The sequence below is a fragment of the Giraffa tippelskirchi genome, chromosome 4, assembly GCF_054371585.1.
Source record: "Giraffa tippelskirchi isolate mGirTip1 chromosome 4, T2T-mGirTip1v1.2.pri, whole genome shotgun sequence".
Lineage (NCBI taxonomy): Eukaryota > Metazoa > Chordata > Mammalia > Artiodactyla > Giraffidae > Giraffa > Giraffa tippelskirchi.
The window spans coordinates 139,020,351-139,039,692 of NC_137278.1; the positions used below are offsets into that span (position 1 = coordinate 139,020,351).

Here is a 19,342-nt window from a genome sequence, read left to right on the forward strand (position 1 = left end):
ACGCTTACTCCTAGGAAGGAAGGTTATGGTCAACCTAGATAGCATACTTAAAAGCAGAGACATTACTTTGCCAACAAAAGTCCATCTAGTCAAGGCTATGGTTTTTCCAGTGGTCATGTATGGATGTGAGAGTTGGATGGTGAAGAAAGCTGAGCACCGAAAAATTGATGCTTTTGAACTGTGGTGCTGGAGAAGACTCTTGAGAGTTCCTTGGACTGCAAGGAGATCCAATCAATCCATCCCAAAGGAGATCAATCCTGGGTGTTCACTGGAAGGACTGATGTTGAAGCTGAAACTCCAATACTTTGGCCACCTCATGCGAAGAGTTGACTCACTGGAAAAGACCCTAATGCTGGGTAGGATTGGGGGCAGGAGGAGAAGGGGACGACAGAGGATGAGATGGTTGGATGGCATCACTGACTCGATGGACATGGGTTTGGGTAGACTCCGGGAGTTGGTGATGGACAGAGAGGCCTGGCATGCTGCGGTTCATGGGGTTGCAAAGAGTCAGACATGACTGAGCGACTGAACTGAACTGAACTGAATATGCCATTAGCAGAAAATATAAAGTGAGAAATGTGTATTGAAATGATGTATAAGATAGCCACATTTATTTAAGAAGGTATTCCAATACCAAAGAGCAAAGTTCAACAGTGCAAAAGGGCAATTACTTTTGCAACAATCTAATACACTTAAATACATACAATCTTCTGGGAGTCCCAAAGAAGAGACAGAGAGAAAGACACAGAAAACATTTGAATAAATAATGACTGAAAACTTAAAAATCTGATCAAAGACATGAATACAAACATCTAAGAAGCTCTAAGAACCAAGTAAGATGAACTCAAAGAAGCTCAAAAGACATATTACAATCAAACATTCGGGACAAAGACAAAGGGAGAATCTTAAAAGCAATCTGAAACAAAATCATTAATACAAGAGGTCATCATTAAAATTAAGTAGATTTCTCATCAGCAACTTTGGAGGCCATAAGACAATGGACTGACATGTCCAAAGTGTTAAAAGAAAAAACTGCCAACAAAGATTGCTATATCCAGTAAAACTGTCCTTTGAAAGTGATGGAGAAATTAAGACATTCCAGGTAAACAAAAGCTCAGAGAGATCATGATACTAGATCTGCCATGCAAGAAATGCTCAAGGGAGTCTTAAAAGGTGAAAGGAAAGGACACTAGATAGTATCTTGAAGGTGTGTGGAAGAATAAAGAGCTCAGTATAGCGAAATGGTCAATTATAATGGCTAATACAAACTGTACTTTTTATTTGCAATATGATTTAGGAGACTATGACATTTAAAGAAAAAAATTATAGGTGTAAAAGTTGGTATCACTGCAATGTTGGTTTATAACTCCAAAGCTTGACAGTCCCTTGGACAGCAAGGAGATCAAACCAGTCAATACTAAAAGAATCAACCCTGAATATTCATTGGAATATTCTTTGATGCTGAAGCTGAAACTCCAATATTTTGGCCACCTGATGTAAAGAGCCGACCCACTGGAAAAGACTCTGATGCTGGGAAAGAATGAGGACAGAAGGAAAAGGGCGCAACAGAGGATGAGATGGTTGGATGGCAATATCGACTCAATGGACATGAGTTTGAGCAGCCTCCAGGAAATAGTGGAGGACAGGGAAGCCTGGCATGGTGCAGTCCATAGAGTCACAAAGAGTCAGATATGACTGAGCGACTGAACAATGACAACAACAAGGAACTCCTTGTTCCAAGGAGCAAGCATCTTTTAATTTCTTGTCTGCAGTGATTTTGGAGTCCAAGAACATAAAGTCTCTCACTGTTTAGATTGTTTCTCCATCTATTTGCAATGAAGTGATGGGACTGGATGCCATTATCTTTCTCTTTGAATGTTAAGTATAAAGCCAGCTTTTTCACTCTCATCTTTTACTTTCATCAAGAGGCTCTTTAGCTCCTCTTTGGTTTTTACCGTAAGGGTGGTGTCATCTGCATATCTGAGGTTATTGATATTTCTCCCGGCAATCTTGACTCCAGCTTGTGCTTCATCCAGCCCAGCATTTCTCATGATATACTCTACATATAAGCAGGATGAGAATATACAGCCTTGACATACTCCTTTCCCTATTTGGAACCAGTCTGTTGTTCCATGTCCAGTTCTAACTGTTGCTTTTGACCTACATACAGATTTCTCAGAAGGCAGGTAAGGTGGTCTGGTATTCTCATCTCCTTAAGAATTTTCCACAGCTTGTTGTGATCCACACAGTCAAAGGCTTTTGGCGTAGCCAATAAAGCAAAAGCATATGTTTTTCTGGAACTCTCCTGCATTTTTGATGATCCAGCAGATGTTGGCAATTTGATCCCTGGTTCCTCTGTCTTTCCTAAATCCAACTTGAACATCTGGAAGTTCACAGTTCACATACTGTTGAAGCGTGGATTGGAGAATTTTGAACATTACTTTGAGATGAGTGAAATGAGTGAAATTGTGTGGTAGTTCAATGCCAAATTGAACATCATTTGGCACTGCCTTTCTTTGGGATTGGAATGAAAACTGACTTTCTCCAGTCCTACGGCAACTGCTGACTTTTCTAAATTTGCTGGCATATTGAGTTCAGCACTTTCACAGCATCATCTTTTAGGATTTGAAATAGCTCAACTGGAATTCCATCACCTCCACTAGCTTTGTTTAGGGTAATGCTTTCTAAGGCTGACTTGACTTTGCATTCCAGGATGTCTGGCTCTAGGTGAGTGATCATACCATCGTGATTATCTGGGTCATGAAGATCTTTTTTGTATAGTTTTTCTGTGTATTCTTGTCACCTCTTCTTAATATCTTCTGTTTCTGTTAGGGCCATACCATTTCTGTCCTTTATTGTGCCCATCTTTGCATGAAATGTTCCCTTGGTATCACTAATTTTCTTGAAGAGATCTCTGGTCTTTCCCATTCTGTTGTTTTCCTCTGCATTGGTCACTGAGGAAGGCTTTCTTATCTCTCCTTGCTATTCTTTGGAACTCTGCATTCAAATGGTTATATCTTTTCTTTTCTCCTTGCCTTTAGCTTCTCTTCTTTTCTCAGCTATTTGTAAGACCTCCTCAGACAACCATTTTGTCTTTTTGCATTATAAAACTGTGCGCCATGCCATGTAGGGCCACCCAAGACAGATGGGTCATGATGGAGAGTTCTGACAAAATGTGGTCCACTGGAGAAGAGAATGGCAAACCACTTCAGTATTCTTGCCTTGAGAACCCCATGAACAGTATGAAAAGGCAAAAAGATAGGACACTGAAAGATGAACTCCCCAGGTCAGTAGGTGTCCAATATGCTACTGGAGAAGAGTGGAGAAATAACACCAGAAAGAATGAAGAGATGGAGCCAAAGTGAAAACAATGCCCAGTTGTGGATGTGACTGGTGATGGAAGTAAAGTCCAATGCTGTAAAGAACAATATTGCATAGGAACCTGGAATGTTAGGTCCATGAATCAAGGTAAATTGGAAGTGGTCAAACAGGAGATGGCAAGAGTGAACATCGAGATTTTAGGAATCAGTAAACTAAGACGGACTGGAATGGGCAAATTTAACTCAGATGAGCATTATATCTACTACTGTGGGTAAGTATCCCTTAGAAGAAATGGAGTAGGCGTCATAGTCAACAAGAGAGTCCAACATGCAATACTTGGGTGCAATCTGAAAAATGACAGAGTGATTTCTGTTCGTTTCCAAGGCAAACCATTGACTATCACAGTAATCCAAGTCTATGCCCTGACCAATAATGCTGAAGAAGCTGAAACTGAATGGTTCTATGAAGACCAACGAGACCTTCTAGAACTAACACCCAAAAAAGAAGTCCTTTTCATTATAGTGTACTGGAATGCAAAAGTAGGAAGTCAAGAAATACCTGGAGTAACAGGCAAATTTGGCGTTGGAGTACAAAATGAAGCAGGGCAAAGGATAGCAGAGTTTTGCCAAGAGAATGCACTGGTCATAGCCAACATCCTCTTCCAACAACATAAAGGAAGACTCTACACCTGGACATCACCAGATGGTCAATACCGAAATCAGATGATCATATTCTTTGCAGATGAAGATGGAGAAGCTCTATACAGTCAGCAAAAACAACACCAGGAGCTGACTGCTGCTCAGATAATGAACTCTTTATTGCAAAATTTAGACTTAAATTGAAGAAAGTAGGGAAAACCACTGGACCATTCAGGTATGACCTAAATCAAATTCCTTTAGACTATACAGTGGAAGTGACAAATAGATTCAATAGATTAGATCTGATAGAGTGCCTGAAGAACTATGGATGGAGGTTTGTGACACTGTAGAGAAGAGTAAACCTTAAGTGTTCTCAAAACAAGGAAAAAAAATTTTTTTTTTTTGTGGTGTTCATGAGACAATAGATATTAATTGAACTTACGGTGGTAATCATTTCACAATATATGTAAGTCATTATGCTATATGTCTTAAAATTACACAATGCTATGTATCAATTATATCAGTAAAACTGGAAAAAAGTGCTTATTAGTAAGTAAATTTAGTTTAGTTCATTAGATATATATTTTTCAAGGTACCGGAGGGAAAACAAGACATGAGGTATATTCTACCTATCTATCTAGATAACCAGAGTGGTAAAAGAAAAAAAAAAAAATTAATAAAGGCAATATAAGGTCATCAGTGAAATAGTGGCAAAAAATTTTACAAGAGTAAGGGAAGAATGGGCTTTCCAGGTGACACAGTGGTAAAAAAAAAAACCCACCTGACAAAGCTTGAGACAGAAGAAATGCTACAGTCCACAGGGTTACAGAGAGTCAGGCACAACTAAGCACAGACAGCAGGGAATCAAGAAAGATATTGCATATTATTATCTCAAGCAGTACTGATTTCACTTACGAGATCTGAATTTGAAAAACAGCCATGGAAGTTGCGGAGAAGGCACCCCACTCCAGTACTCTTTCTTGGAAAATCCTATGGATGGAGGAGCCTGGTAGGCTACAGTCCATGGGGTCGCTAGGAGTCGGACACGACTGAGCAACTTCACTTTCACTTTTCACTTTCATGCATTGGAGAAGGAAATGGCAGCCCACTCCAGTATTCTTGCCTGGAGAATCCCAGGGACGGGGGAGCCTGGTGGGCCGCCGTCTATGGGGTCACACAGAGTCAGACGCGACTGAAGCAACTTAGAAGCAGCAGCAGAAGCATGGAAGTTGGGCATACTTTAGGGACAAGGTAAGTAGAAAATAACACCTGACATGTGGAAACAACATAATTCACACTTTCATATTTAAGTAAGAAACATGTTAAAATTTTCTTCTGCAGCAAGAAGCAACTTGTTCTACTGTGACATTCTAATGCCAGCAAATTTGGAAAAGTCAGCAGTGGCCACAGGACTGGAAAAGGTCAGTTTTCGTTCCAATCCCAAAGAAAGGCAATACCAAAGAATGCTCAAACTACCGCACAATTGCACTCATCTCACATGCTAGTAAAGTAATGCTCAAAATTCTCCAAGCCAGGCTTCAGCAATACGTGAACTGTGAACTTCCAGATGTTCAAGCTGGTTTTAGAAAAGGCACAGGAACCAGAGATCAAATTGCCAATATCCGCTGGATCACTGAAAAAGCACGAGAGTTCCAGAAAAACATCTATTTCTGCTTTATTGACTATGCCAAAGCCTTTGACTGTGTGGATCACAATAAACTGTGGAAAATTCTTCAAGAGATGGGAATACCAGACCATCTGACCTGTCTCTTGAGAAACCTGTATGCAGGCCAGGAAGCAACAGTTAGAACTGGACATGGAACAACAGACTGGTTCCAAATAGGAAAAGGATAACGTCAAGGCTGTATATTGTCACCCTGCTTATTTAACTTATATGCAGAGTACATCATGAGAAACACTGGGCTGGAAGAAACACAAGCTGGAATCAAGATTGCCGGGAGAAATATCAATAACCTCAGATATGCGGATGACACCACCCTTATGGCAGAGAGTGAAGAAAACTAAAGAGCCTCTTGATGAAGGTGAAGGAGGAGAGTGAAAAAGTTGGCTTAAAGCTCAAAGTTCAGAAAACTAAGATGATGGCATCTGGTCCCATCACTCCATGGCAAACAGATGGGGAAACAGTGGAAACACTGTCAGACTTTATTTTTTTGGGCTCCAGAATCACTGCTGATGGTGACTGCAGCCATGAAATTAAAAGACGCTTACTCCTTGGAAGGAAGGTTATGGCCAACCTAGATAGCACATTTAAAAGCAGAGACATTACTTTGCCAACAAAAGTCCGTCTAGTCAAGGCTATGGTTTTTCCAGTGGTCATGTATGGACGTGAGAGTTGGACGGTGAAGAAAGCTGAGCACCAAAGAATTGATGCTTTTGAACTGTGGTGTTGGAGAAGACTCTTGAGAGTCCCTTGGACTGCAAGGAGATCCAATCAATCCATCCTAAAAGAGATCAATCCTGGGTGTTCATTGGAAGGTCTGATGTTGAAGCTGAAACTCCAATACTTTGGCCACCTCATGCGAAGGGTTGACTCATTGGAAAAGACCCTAATGCTGGGTAGGATTGGGGGCAGGAGGAGAAGGGGACGACAGAGGATGAGATGGTTGGATGGCATCACCGACTCGATGAACATGGGTTTGGGTAGACTCCGGGAGTTGGTGATGGACAGAGAGGCCTGGTGTGCTGCAATTCATGGGGTCGCAGAGAGTCGGACACGACTGAGCTACTGAACTGAACTGAACTGAATAAGCTTTGAATAATTTGATTTTCATTTTGATAGCCAAAAGGAAACTCTCATGGCCACATGCTTATGGATAGTAAATTATATCTCTACCAAGTTTGACTGAAAGCTCTTTGAAAGCCAGGATAGTGCCTCTAATGCAGTGTTTGATACAAACAGATGCAGAATGACTATTTAGTGAATTTATATAAAGTATGAGAAAGCCAGTATAGTATTATTTTATATATTTTGTATATATATTTTGTATATATAGTTTTGTATATATAGTATATATATTTTGTATATATAGTATATCTGAACATACATGCCTTAAAACATAATCCTAAAATGTGCACTCTGAAAAAATTTCAGGTCAAAATTTTGATAAATTATGCAAACTTTATCATTTATTCTTTTGTCACAGATAACCGATGACCACATTAACATACTAAAATCTCTGAAAAGTGCTAAAATGCCAAAATCAACCTACTTCTTTTAAATCTAGCATTTCCTAAATGTAGTGGAGCTAACAGGCTTCCCTGATGGCTCAGTGGTAAAGGATCCACTTGCCAATTTAGGAGACACAGGTTTGATCCCTGGGTCTGGAAGATTCCCCTGGAGAAGGAAACAGCAACCCACTCTAGTATTCTTGCCTGGAAAATACCATGGACAGAGGAGCCTGGTGGGCCATAGTCCATGGGGTAGCAAAAGAGTCAGATACAACTTAGCAACTAAACAATGACAACACTAGCACTAATAGAATCTTTTTTGTTCTTCCTCAGGTCACTAAGACTGTTCAGAACTATCATTCTATCAAATACTTTCAGAAATTCCCTATTAGAGTCCAAAAGGTAAAAGTAAAAAACTGAACAGAATAGTGAACTCTAATATTCCTGACATTTAAGCATAGCACTGAATTTATCTTCAACTTCACTGACTATCTATAAACTACATGGTCTCCCAACCAACTTGTTTAAAACTATATTGATCACAGCAAGAGAAGACAAACTGGAAACCTAAATATTTAATCTCCTGTCTTGGCAATTAATATAAAGACTGTCACTAAACACATGAACAGAGAGGACTATGCAAAACCCTTCCCTAGCATCAAGGTCTTTCCACCTCAAATCAGATAGGAGTTTATAGAACCAAGGCCAACATTCTTAAAAAGTCTATATCTCAAAAAAAAAAAAAAAAAAAAAGGATCACTGAAATGAGCACCTATTTAACAACTGCCTAAAAACAAATGTGACTATCCTTGCCCAAAAGACAGGGTATCCTAAGAATTTCCCAAATGCCTTTTCTCCAGTATGAAAAAGTATCAACAAAACTTGAAGAACATTTCAGACAATGCTACAAGACTGATGCTGTACAATACTAATGATGTACATCAACTAACAAACATACTATAGTAATTTCAACAGTACTCTTACCTTGCCTTTGCTCTAACAGAAAATCACCTCTGACCTATGACTCCACACACAAATTTTAGGAATTCTGACTTCTCATTAATTCAAAATCTAGCAAATTCTGGGCACATTATAGAGAAAAAACAAGAGTGCTGGAAAAACATCTTTCAAGACCCAATGTCACCGACTATTCAGTCGAGATCCAGTCAAGAAATGAAAAAAGACTATAAATAGAATAATCAGTAACTGGAAAAGATGGGTAGTAAGATTTTCTTAAAATTTCAGTTCAGTTGCTCAGTTGTGTCCAACTCTTTGCGACCCCATGGACTGCAGCATGCCAGGCTTCTCCTGGAGCTTGCTCAAACTAATGTCCATTGAGTCGGTGATGCCATTCAACCATCTAATCCTCAGTCATCCCCTTCTCCTCCTGCCTTCAATCTTTCAGAGCATCAGGGTCTTTTCCAATGAGTCAGTTTTTCCCATCAAGTGGCCAAAGTATTGGACCTTCAGCATCAGTCCTTCCAGTGAATAATTAGGAATGATTTCCTTTAGGACTGACTGGTTTGATCTCCTTGCTGTTCAAAGGACTCTCAAGAGTCTTCTCCAATACCACAATTCAAAATCATCAGTTCTTCGTTGTGCAGCCTTGCTTATGGTCCAACTCTCACAGCATACGTGACTACTGGAAAAACCATAGCTTTGACCCTATGGACTTTTGTTGGTAAAGTAATGTCTCTGCTTTTTAATATGCTGTCTAGGTTTGTCAAAGTTTTTGTTCCAAGGAGCAAATGTCTTTTAATTTCATGGCTGCAGTCATCATTTGCAGTGATTTTGGACCCCACACGAGACTGAGCCAGAGCTGCCTTTGTGTGTTTGGGTGTCTCCTGCAGAGGCACGGGTCAGCTGTGGCCTGCTGCGGGGACAGGGGTTCTGGCTGCAGCAAACCTGGGAGGTGCGGCATGTGACCCCACCATAGAGGCACCAAGCAGACAACCCACAAACTGGAGAACAATTATGCCAAAGAAGTTTTCGCACTGGTATGAAAGTTCTAGGGCCCACAACAGATTTCCCAAACTGGGGATCCAGCAAAGAGACTGAGAACCCCCAGGGAATCTGACTTTGAAGGCCAGTGGGATTTGATTTTTTAAATTAAGAGATATCAAAATGACAAGGAGGGAGAATGAATATATCTTAATAAAAGCTTTGTTAACTGAAGATACGTGGGCTTTCCTGGTGACTCAGTGGTAAAGAATCTGCTTGCTAATGCAGGAGACGTGGGTTTGAGCCCATTGAGAAGATTCCATAAAGAAGAAAATGGCCATACATTCTAGTATTTTTGCCTGGAAAATGTCACACATGGAGGAGCCTCGTGGGCTATAGTCCATGGGATGGCAGAATAGTCATATATGACTTAGTGACTAAACAATACAATATTTAGCAAACAAAAAATTAAGTATTTTTTGGAAGCTTTTGGTTTAATTGCTCTGAGAAAAATTATCAGACATCCAAATCAGCAACTTTAAAGTACATATTTCTATTATTAATATAAAAACTATTACTCTAAATTCTTAAGGAAAATAGTTAAATGACCCTATTAAATGTAATACTCTTCATGCTTTGAAATAGTGCTAGACAGCTCACGCAGCTCAATTTCAGAAAAATAAACGACCCAATCAAAAAATGGGCCAAAGAACTAAATAGACATTTCTCCAAAGACATACAGATGGCTAACAAACACATGAAGAAATGCTCAACATCACTCATTATCAGAGAAATGCAAATCAAAACCACAATGAGGTACCATCTCACGCTGATCAGAATGGCTGCTATCAAAAAGTCTACAAACAATAAATGCTGGAGAGGGTGTGGCGAAAAGGGAACCCTCTTACACTGTTGGTGGGAATGCAAACTAGTATAACCACTATGGAGAACAGTGTGGAGATTCCTTAAAAAACTGGAAATAGAACTGAAATACGGCCCAGAAATCCTACTGCTGGGCATACATACCAAGGAAGCCAGAATTCAAAGAGACACGTGTACCCCAATGTTCATCGCAGCACTGCTTACAATAGCTAGGACATGGAAGCAACCAAGATGTCCGTCAGCAGACAAATGGATAAGAAAGCTGTGGTACATATACACAATGGAATATTACTCAGCTATTAAAAAGAATGCATCGGAATTAGTTCTAATGAGGTGGATGAAACTGGAGCCTATTAAACAGAGTGAAGTAAGCCAGAAAGAAAAACACCAATACAGTATATTAACACATATATATGGTATTTAGAAAGATGGTTAACGATGACGCTGTATGTGAGACAGCAAAAGAGACACAGATGTATAGAACAGTCTTTTGGACTCTGTGGGAGAAGGCGAGGGTGGGATGATTTGAGAGAACAGCATTGAAACATGTATATTACCACATGTGAAATCGATCAACAGTCCAGGTTCGATGGATAAGACAGGGCACTCAAGGCCGGTGCACTGGGACAACCCTGAAGGATGGGATGGGGAGGGAGGTGGGAGGGAGGTTCAGGATGGGGGACACACATACACCCATGGCTGATTCACGTCAATGTATGGCAAAAACCACTACAATATTGTAAAGTAATTAGCCTCTAATTAAAATAAATACATAAATTTTAAAAAAATAGCGCTAGACAGGTACCAAAGAGACAGCTTGATATTTTTGATAACTTTACTTGAGAATATGCATAAATATCTATTACTATCTCTACAATAACAAGGAAACTTTGGCCTATGTAAGAAAAACTAATAGCTAAATGACAATGACACATAAGCATTTTAAAAAAGAAAGGCTCTATTTCTATAAGCACTGATAGGGTTTGTACTGATTTGTACTTTCTATGAGCAGTGTGTATTAGTTACTTTGGAAAGGTCTTTCCACAGTGTATTAAGATGCACGCAGGTATAGAATTTATATACTGAATTCCAACATTTCATCTCTTTTATCAGAAGACCTTCCTTAAAAGGCATTAAAAAATATAAAGTCAGAAATCTCTTCCAAATATAATCTATCATGGTACAGAGATTTTTACATTCTCTGCCATGTCAAAATAGTTCCTCTAGTAACAAACCCTGAATCTAGAAGGTTAACTTTGCTCACGAAATATCTGTATTTCTTTTACAGGTTACAGAAGAATTTTTCAGTACATTTTCAAATATTTTAATGCAAACATTATATAAAGCATATTCTGTGGACCAAAAATGTTCTCATTTTTTGGTCCTCAAGATTCATCAAAAATCACAGGTAGACCAAACAATGCATAATTGCATTTCTTGGGATATATATGAAAAAATTTGCATAGAGTATAACATGCAATATAAATATAACCCAGATCCAAGGTTTAATTGTATTTTTGTTCTGAATTCACTGATTTATGACTGGTGGCTTAGTATTTCTAGAAATACTTTTAAAAGCTCATAAAAGCAGCATATATAAATACTGCATCTTCCTAATACTCCACATTTATACTAGTCTTATACTTCTAAACTACTAGAGACATTCAGATATAGTAATAATTACTGAATTCAGAGTAATTCATATTCATTTTATTATTATATGTGGTAAAATTTAGTAATTCATGAGGACATTTTCCCCAAACACATTTTAAAACACTAGAAGAAACCAAAATTTCATCTATAATTTAAAATCTAGACAAATACAGAAGAAATTATGCCTTACCTCATACTCAGAAATTTCAGGCAAGTTACTTTCATCTGCCTTCTCTAGCTTTTCAGCAGCCCACTTGCTTGCAGCTTCAGCAAGTTCCTTTTCTGTTAGCCTACTGGGTTTCTCTAATACCTATTAAAACAAAAGAAAGGTTCTGTTACAATTCTCAAGGGTTTTTAAATTTCAAATAGATCAGGAAGTATATCCCACTTAATGCTTAAAATCATATAAGCCTTCAAATTTATACAAAGAACAAGTACCTTCTTTACTTTTTCAAAAATAAACAGAATTTTTTTAAGTTGCCTTTTGTCTAGGACATATAGATTAGACTTGACTCCTAATTTCATTTATATAAAGCTTTAGAAATTCATATAACAAATGAAACAAAAGACACTGACAATTAACTAATACACTATAAAATTTATAGAATATATAGACATTATACTGAGTTCAACTTTATATATTTAATTATATTCAATGAAATAAATAATGACAAAATTTCATCAAGATAAATTCCTAATTAATGCAACAGAAAGTCCAGATATGCTATGGCTGGGTTTGAATAGCAGTTTCACCATTAGGGAGGATAGATGATTTTATATACATATCTTATGGTACTGTGAGCCTTGGTTTTCTCATTTACAAAATAGGGGTTACTGATATTATATTCATGCTTAAATAAAGTAGTTGTGAGAATCGAGAGAGGTAACAGACCTGAAAGCATCTAGTGTAATGCTTGGTAGTTTAATTTCACCTCCATCTTTTACTTCTGTAAAATCATATCACTCTTCCTAAACATACCTCCTCTGGATGACAGCGGCAGTAAAAATCCCCATGTTGGCTAGCAGCGCCAAAAAGACAAACCCTTAAAGGTTTAATAGAGCTTTGGGTAAAGAGACAGCAACCCAAGCTCTGGGAAAGGAAGTTGGAAACTGAGTTCAACCATATGGGCAACAATACAACAAATAATGTTCATAGAATGAAGCCTCAATAAAAATTCTAGAGACTGAAGCTCAGGCAAGCTACCAAGTTGCAATACGTTTTGAGTATGTCGCCGGGGCAGGTAATGGGCCTGGACTCCACAGAGAAAGGATAACTAGAAGCTCCATCTATGGGACATTCCAAATCTTGCCCTGTGTGTATCTTCCTTTTTTTGGTTCTAATCTATATTCTTTTGCTATAGTAAAACTATAAGTAGAAAAAAAAATTAAAAAACCCAAGTTATCGTATACTACTGTTTATCAAGTACATATACACAAACCAAAAATAAGGTATTTTAATTAAATGGAATTCCATGAAAGTAGCTAGGTAGACTTGATCATCACAAACTTATAAACCAAAAAACTGAATGTCAATACGTTACTGATTTATACACAGTTACCAATAAATGCTAAACTGGAACTTTAAACTAGGTCTTTTAGATGTGTAAGGCCCTGACCTCCTTCAATACCTTATTCAATTCACCAAAAAACTGGACTGCCACCTGTAATATTTACTGGAAAATAATCACAATGTTTCTACATCGAGTGTTTCCATGGCCACTGAGTAAGACTAAATATCTTACTTCAAAGCCCTACCCATACATAAAATTTAATAGATATAAGCAATACCTTTATTATAATATTACTTATTAATAACACTAAAAAGCTTTTTAAACAATTAGAAACACATATATTTTTTAATGTATACTTCTTTTTGGTACCCATTTTGAAGAGAAAGTTATAGAGCAAAAACGAAACAAAATAAAACATTATAAGCTATCTCTAGTGAAGAAGGAAGCAAAATCTTTTAAATGAATCCTTCTATTCAACCATTATTAAATCTATACACTTGAAAAACTCTCATTTGAAAGTAACTTAAAAAAGCAGAAAATAAATTCTGAAGAATTATTCCTACATGACAGCAACCATACTGTTTAAAAGGAAAAGTCTTCCACCATATCAGAAAGTCTAGGTAATAAAGCTAGCATGTAAAAAATAAATAGAAAATAAAATAAGCATGTAACCCTGGGAAAAGGACACAGGAAGCTGTTCTTTTACAATTCATAAAAAAAAAAAAAGAAAACATCTAAAATCCATTAGAGTTGGATTTTTTATTTAAATCAACACAACACTTCATTTATTTATTTCGTAAGTTTGGCAAACAGCAAAAAATTCAGCAACATTTCAAACGTAAAAAAGTCAAATGCTAAACTACTGAAAAAATTTTTTTACATAATAAGTAATAATGAGTACACACATAGGGTTTTGCAAAGCTAGCAACATACCAAGGATGCTTGGCTTCTGAATATATACCACAAAAACACACACACAAAAGCAATATAATTTATCTTTATAAAAATTATACCCAAGCAATAAAAAAGGATGTTCATAATAAAGATCCTAACACCTATGTTCACTACATATATCTTATACATTGAAATGCTACATCTTGTACCCTGAAATACCATGTGTAGAGGGCCAAGCAGAGTAAATTTAGGCTCATCAATGAGGCTAAGAATTATCTGAGAACTCAATGCTTATATTTAAAGTACTCAAAACTTTCTATATAGCAATTCCTAGATCATAACAATGTATTCCACTATACATATAAGAAGTTGAGTCTTCTTTGTTGGAAGTATAAAACTTTTGACCAGTATCAAAATTCTGGTAAAATACACATTGAAGCCAACTTTTTCACTCTCCTCTTTTACTTTCATCAAGAGGCTCTTTAGTTCTTCATTTTCTGCCATAAGGGTGGTGTCATCTGCATATCTGAGATTACTGATGTCTCTCCTGGCAATCTTGATTCCAGCTTGTGTTTCTTCCAGCCCAGCGTTTCTCATGATGTATTCTGCACATAAGCTAAATAAGCAGGGTGACAATATACAGCCTTGACATACTCCTTTTCCTATTTGGAACCAGTCTGTTGTTCCATGTCCAATTCTAACTGTTGCTTCCTGACCTGCATACAGGTTTCTCAACAGACAGGTCAGATGGTCTGGTATTCCCATCTCTTTCAGAATTTTCCACAGTTTACTGTGATTCACATAGTGGGGAAATAGATGGGGAAACAGTGGAAACAGTGTCAGACTTTATTTTTTGGGGGCTCCAAAATCACTGCTGATGGTGATTGCAGCCATGAAATTAAAAGATGCTTACTCCTTGGAAGGAAGGTTATGGCCAACCTAGATAGCACATTTAAAAGCAGAGACATTACTTTGCCAACAAAAGTCCGTCTAGTCAAGGCTGTGGTTTTTCCAGTGGTCATGTATGGATGTGAGAGTTGGATGGTGAAGAAAGCTGAGTGCCGCAGAATTGATGCTTTTGAACTGTGGTGTTGGAGAAGACTCTTGAGAGTTCCTTGGACTGCAAGGAGATCCAATCAATCCATCCTAAAGGAGATTCGTCCTGGGTGTTCATTGGAAGGACTGATGTTGAAGCTGAAACTCCAATACTTTGGCCACCTCATGCGAAGAGGTAACTCATTGGAAAAGACCCTAACGCTGGGAAGGACTGGGGGCAGGAGGAGAAGGGGACGACAGAGGATGAGATGGTTGGATGGCATCACTGACTCGATGGACATGGGTTTGGGTAAACTCCAGGAGTTGGTGATGAACAGGGAGGCCTGGCGTGCTGCGATTCATGGGGTCGCAAAAAGTCAGACATGACTGAGCGACTGAACTGAACTGAACACATTGAAGGCACTGTCTAGTGCATGTAATGTTTGGAGGCATTAATGAATGTGGGAGAAATAACTTAGATTTTACACTAAGTTTCAGTTGAGCTTTATCAAACCAAACAGCTCAAGTATAAGGCAAGAAAAACTAACCCTTTACGAGAGAATAGTGGGTCTTACCAAATCCAGATAAGAATTCAATCTTAGGGAAAAAACTCCCCACATGAACAGATCTGAAGCAGCAGGCAGTGAAACGAACATCTGGAAATGACCTAATACCTTGATATTCAGTCACTGGTTCAGAAGTGACAATCTGTTGGCTATTTTACCTAATTAACATTTTAGAATCAGCACCAGTCCCCAAAACCTCAAATTAGAATATTTAATCTTAATTAAAACACATCCTTTTGTGCTATATTAATACAACTACAACAAAATCAAAGGAAGTTGAATTTCTTAACTTACTTAACTTACTGTGTATTTCTGTGTATGCTAGGTAACAACTTGAATGTTTTTTTAATTTACTTGGGCTTCTGTTTTGGGGTACTTCAACTGAAGAGAAATTCATTTCACAGGATTACATCTTGCTTAAAGCATTCTTTAGCATTGGTCCAAACCTGAATTCCCTTGTTGCACATACTGATCTGCATGACTGCATAGTTTATGAGGGCCTCCTTTAAATCACAGTTCTTTTGTTCTTTGAAGCATTAAATATCAGCCCAAGCATTAAATATCAACCCAAGACAAATTCCCTGCCTTCCAAATTTTTAGACTTAAGTTGTTGTTCTCCTTCACTTATTCATTCTTCTAGCATCTTTATTCTGGCTTCTCTTTGTTCTGGAGTTTCTTGACCAAAGAGCTTGGTAGTCATTCCCTTCAAAGAAAATGTTCTCACAGTCCCGGTAGCGAGTTTTTCACATTGCTGATTCTTGGATGCTAAGTCTTAGCAGCCATCTCCAAGTCATACTATGTAAGTCATGTTTCCTGCACACACCTGCAGTGCTTCTGTATGAAAAGGATACTCCTTTAAACTGATCTGCATAATGTTCTTTATCTTCCAAAATATCATCAACAGAAGATGCATGCACATCCATGTGATGACCAGCACTCTGCAGTCCATCACCCATTTCTTTTACTGTGGCACTTCACTCACTGAAAACTTGACCATAATTTCCACGCACTTTATATACACCATGCAGTCAATCTACTACTCTAGCTCTGACTCAAAGAAGATATGAGATAACAGACTGTAGTATTTTAATTCAGTAAATCTCTTGTCTGGGTTTTTCACTCTGAATGTTGCATTAAAGCATTTCCAACCTGAGTCTGCTTTCAGCCGAAATCCAGTTACATTTACAGTCTCCTTCCAGTTACATTCCTCTGTTAGAAACAGAATAGCCTGTCTCTATAAAGCATGGGATGTGAACCAATTCTCAAGAGGAAGTTTTCTAAATCGATTACATGTCTGTCCACAAAATTCAGGTGCATTTTGTCAGCAGAGAGTATATGCCAAACAAATTCCACCCTTTTTTCTGGTAGAGGTGGCACAATAATATGTCAATAGTAAACTAAAAGGTAGTTTCTCAACAACTCAAATTCACTATGCTGCCTCCACAGTGAGTCCGTTGGAACACTCTGATGATCACTATGTTCAATCAATCTTGTTTCAATGAGGTAAGCAGTTTACGTTTCTTGCATGTTCATGGCATTTTTTCCAGCTCACTTTTCTGCTTCAAAAACACTAATTTCTATCTTTCTGAACCAAAACCAAGTTTGAGTTACCCTGCCATTCCCAGGGCCCCCAGTCCTTCCACTTTCTCATCCACCACAGACTCTAGCCCAGAGGTGGCTGGGGTGGCCCACGGGCTCTAGGTGAGCACGTGGCAAAAGTTGCCCAGGGTCAAGAGCTGCTCGCTCCATGACTACGGTTTGGTACAACAGACACAGTGTGACTATGCTGCCATGCTAGGGATGGATTTTATGGTTAAAATACATTTTGTCACATACAAAGTCCTATGCTTTAACTTATACGCACATCACATTATTCAGCTCTGAAGTTCAGTCGCTCAGTCGTGTCTGCCTCTTTGCAGCCCCAAAGACTGCAGGACGCCAGGCTTCTCTGTCCACCAACAACTCCTGGGGCTTGCCCATGTCCATCATTTCGGTGACGCCATCCAACCATCTCATCCTCTGTCGTCCCCTTCTCCTTCTGTCTTCAATCTTTCCCAGCATCAGGGTCTTTTCCAGTGAGTCAGTTGTTCCCACCAGGTGGCCAAAGTACTGGAGCTTCAGCTTCAGCATCAGTCCTTCCAGTGAATATTCAGGACTGATTCCCTTTAGGATGGACTGGTTTGATCTCCTTGCTGTCCAAGGGACTCTCAAGAGTCTTCTCCAACACCACAGTTCAAAAGCATATATTCTTCGGCACTCAGCTTTCTTTACGGTCCAATTCTCACATCCACACATAACTACTAGAAAAACCACAGCTTTGACTAGACGGAACTTTGTCGGCAAGGTATTATCTTGTCCTGGCTATTATAAACACTGCTGTGATGAACACTGGGGTACACGTGTCTGTTTCAATTCTGGTTTCCTCGCTGTGTATGCCCAGCAGTGGGATTGCTGGGTTATATGGCAGTTCTACTTCCAGTTTTTTGAGGCATCTCCACACTGTTCTCCATAGTGGCTGTACTAGTTTGCATTCCCACCAACAGTGTAATAGGGTTCCCTTTTCTCCACACCCTCTCCAGAATTTATGGCTTGTAGACTTTTGGACAGCAGCCATTCTGACTGGCGTGACTTGAGAAAATTATTTAACACCTAAAGTCTTGCCATAAAATGGAGATATATACCTACTTTTTTCATTGCAAAATAATCACAGCCATAGTGTTAGCTAATAATTGCATGATGACACATGATTGGTATCTCTTCTTTGTAGTTAGAACATCTAGATCTATTAGCAAATTTCAATTATAACAAGAGTATTGTTAACTACAAAGCTATGTTATCCATTAGAAACCCAGAACTGATACACATTGTAGTTTCAAGCTTATAATCTCTGACAACAGTTCCCCTTGCCTATCATCCTCCAGAGGCTGGTAACCACCCTTCTTTCTGTCAATTTGCCTTCTTTAGATTCCACATATAAATGAGATCATGCAATACTCATGTTTCTCCACCTGGCTTATTTTACTTAACATAATGCCCTCAAAGTCCATCCATGTTGTCACAAATGGTAGGATGTCCTCCTTTTTCATGGTTGAGTAATATTCATATATATATAAATAAATTATACATACACACACACACCATACCACCTTTATCCATTCATTCATTGAGGGCCGGTTAGGCTGTTTTCACATTTTGGCTATAGAGAATAATGCTACAATGAACACAGAAATGCAAGGGAGTTCCCTGGTGGCCTCGTGGTTAGGATTTCAGGCTTTCACCATTGTGGCATGAATTCAGTCCCTGGTCAGGGAACTGAGATCCTGCAAGCCATGCTGCTGCTAAGTCGCTTCAGTCATGTCCGACTCTGTGCGACCCCATAGACGGCAGCCCACCAGGCTCCACCGTCCCTGGGATTCTCCAGGCAAGAATACTGGAGTGGGTTGCCATTTCCTTCTCCAGTGCATGAAAGGGAAAAGTAAAAGTGAAGTCGCTCAGTCGTGTCCAACTCTTAGCGACCCCATGGACTGTAGCCTACCAGGCTCCTCCATCCATTGGGTTTTCCAGGCAAGAGTACTGGAGTGGGGTGCCATTGCCTTCTCCGCAGTCCAAAAAAGAAAAAAGCAGCTCTCTACCTGAGATACTGTTTTCATTTTCTTTGATTTCTTCAATGATCCATGGCTCTTCAGTGGCTTATTGTTTTGCCTCCAATGTG

General features: G+C 38.8%; 1 protein-coding gene and 1 pseudogene across 16 annotated transcripts in view; both read right to left on the minus strand.

Moving 5' to 3' along the window:
- Positions 1-19,342, minus strand: part of PPHLN1 (periphilin 1) — a 164,152-nt gene that overhangs the window by 51,972 nt on the left and 92,838 nt on the right. For all 16 annotated transcript variants that reach the window (XM_081593692.1, XM_081593689.1, XM_081593690.1 and 13 more), the window contains one exon: positions 11,815-11,934. In XM_081593692.1, coding sequence (XP_081449818.1) covers positions 11,815-11,934 — 120 coding nt within the window. The remainder of the gene's footprint in view (positions 1-11,814; positions 11,935-19,342) is intronic.
- On the minus strand, positions 16,029-17,379 carry LOC145544562 (sorting nexin-4 pseudogene; annotated as a pseudogene).